Genomic DNA, 1,493 nt, shown 5'->3' on the forward strand with positions numbered 1-1,493 from the left:
CTGTTAGTATGGGAAAGAACCCAGTCCACCATAAGAGAACAAAGCATATTGATGTTAGACATCATTTTTTGAGAGATAATGTTGAAAAGGGAAATATTGTGCTCACATATTGTCCAATGGAGGAACAAATTGCAGACATCTTCACCAAGGCTCTCAGCAAGGATCAATTTGAGAGGAATTGGTTAAAGTTGGGATGTTGATCTCCAAGTGATGCTTTTGGCTTCCAACAGTGGAACTCCCTTGATGGCTAAAATTGCAATGCAGGTATCCTTTGTGTGAATTTTAAATATCTGAACAAAGATCCCTTTTTGTATCTTTTGTAGGTATACTCTCAGTAGGGACCTGCTTAGCAAAAGAAGAACCTAGAACAATTAAGGAATAAAGTTAAACTCTACCTTGGTACCTGGTACCTGTCCAGGTTAGCATTTATACATTAAATTTAAACTAAAAAATTTGACCGTTGAAAATGCCACGTGTCAATCATCGGTTACTCTGACCGATCAGTCCCATCGTTTCTCTCTCAAACGACGCATCCAATCACAGGATCTGGCACCCTTTCACTTCTTTTAAAAAGCCTTTCTTCTTTTTGAAACTCTCATCCGTCTCTTAACTTCATCTCTCTTTTCTCAAAAGGCTTATCAAATTCAAGGGCAAAATCTATCTTCTTCTTCCTCTCTTTGCTTTTCAACGAAACCTTCTAGTATCACAACCATGTCTTCTTCTTCATCTTCTTCTAAACAAATGTTGGATGCTCTTAGTGAAATAGAGCCCCTTGCATTCTATTCTCCAACAACCGCTCAAGCCAGACTTCCTCCCTCACCCAGTCCTCCACAAGACACTCCTGATAACCCTTTCTTCGCCATAGATCTAAACACTTCTGCAGTGCCTACTGGACCTGGTCCATTTCAAGACATGTTTCCTGACAACATGTTTAAAGCAGATCTACCAAAACATAGGCTTCCGAGTCTAACATACTGGCAGCAAGTGAGGAACTCGTGATTGAAAGCCTGGGAATGATGCGAGAAGAAGCAAGGGCAGAGCATACTGATGTCCTGGAAAGGGAAGAGGTAAGACCTTCTCAACCCATCTTTGATAAAACCCCTGATTTAGGAAGGTACTCTTCTTCCTCTTCCTCTGAATCTGCAAGTGAGGAAGAACCATTAAAATGGAAGGTTGAGAGAAGAGAAAGAGTGGGATCTAGAAAAGTGAAGGAAAAGGTTGTGGAGGAGGCACCTAGGAGACGACCTACTACAAGGTCTGCTACACAAAAGTTGACGGCTGATTCCTTGAAGGCAAGTGCACGTTCTACTGCTGCAGTTAGAAGTGCAAGAACCTTCAAGGTATCAAATTTTAGAATACCTGAGGAAAAATTGGTTGAGTTGTCGGGAGAAGAAGCGGAGAAGAAAAATAAGAAAAAGAAGTCAGAAAAGAAAAGGGAAAAGGCTACAAGGAAGGTTGAACAATCGCAATCAAAAAGGAAGAAGAGAAAGTAG

The 1,493-nt window shown here is 40.9% G+C and overlaps 1 protein-coding gene across 1 annotated transcript; it reads left to right on the forward strand.

The window, feature by feature from the left end:
- Positions 1-1,016: 1,016 nt before the first annotated feature.
- Positions 1,017-1,493, forward strand: LOC138346329 (uncharacterized). The gene has a single exon (XM_069294751.1). The coding sequence runs from the start codon at positions 1,017-1,019 to the stop codon at positions 1,491-1,493; it is 477 nt and encodes a 158-aa protein (XP_069150852.1).

Source organism: Solanum lycopersicum, chromosome 1 (genome assembly GCF_036512215.1).
Source record: "Solanum lycopersicum chromosome 1, SLM_r2.1".
Lineage (NCBI taxonomy): Eukaryota > Viridiplantae > Streptophyta > Magnoliopsida > Solanales > Solanaceae > Solanum > Solanum lycopersicum.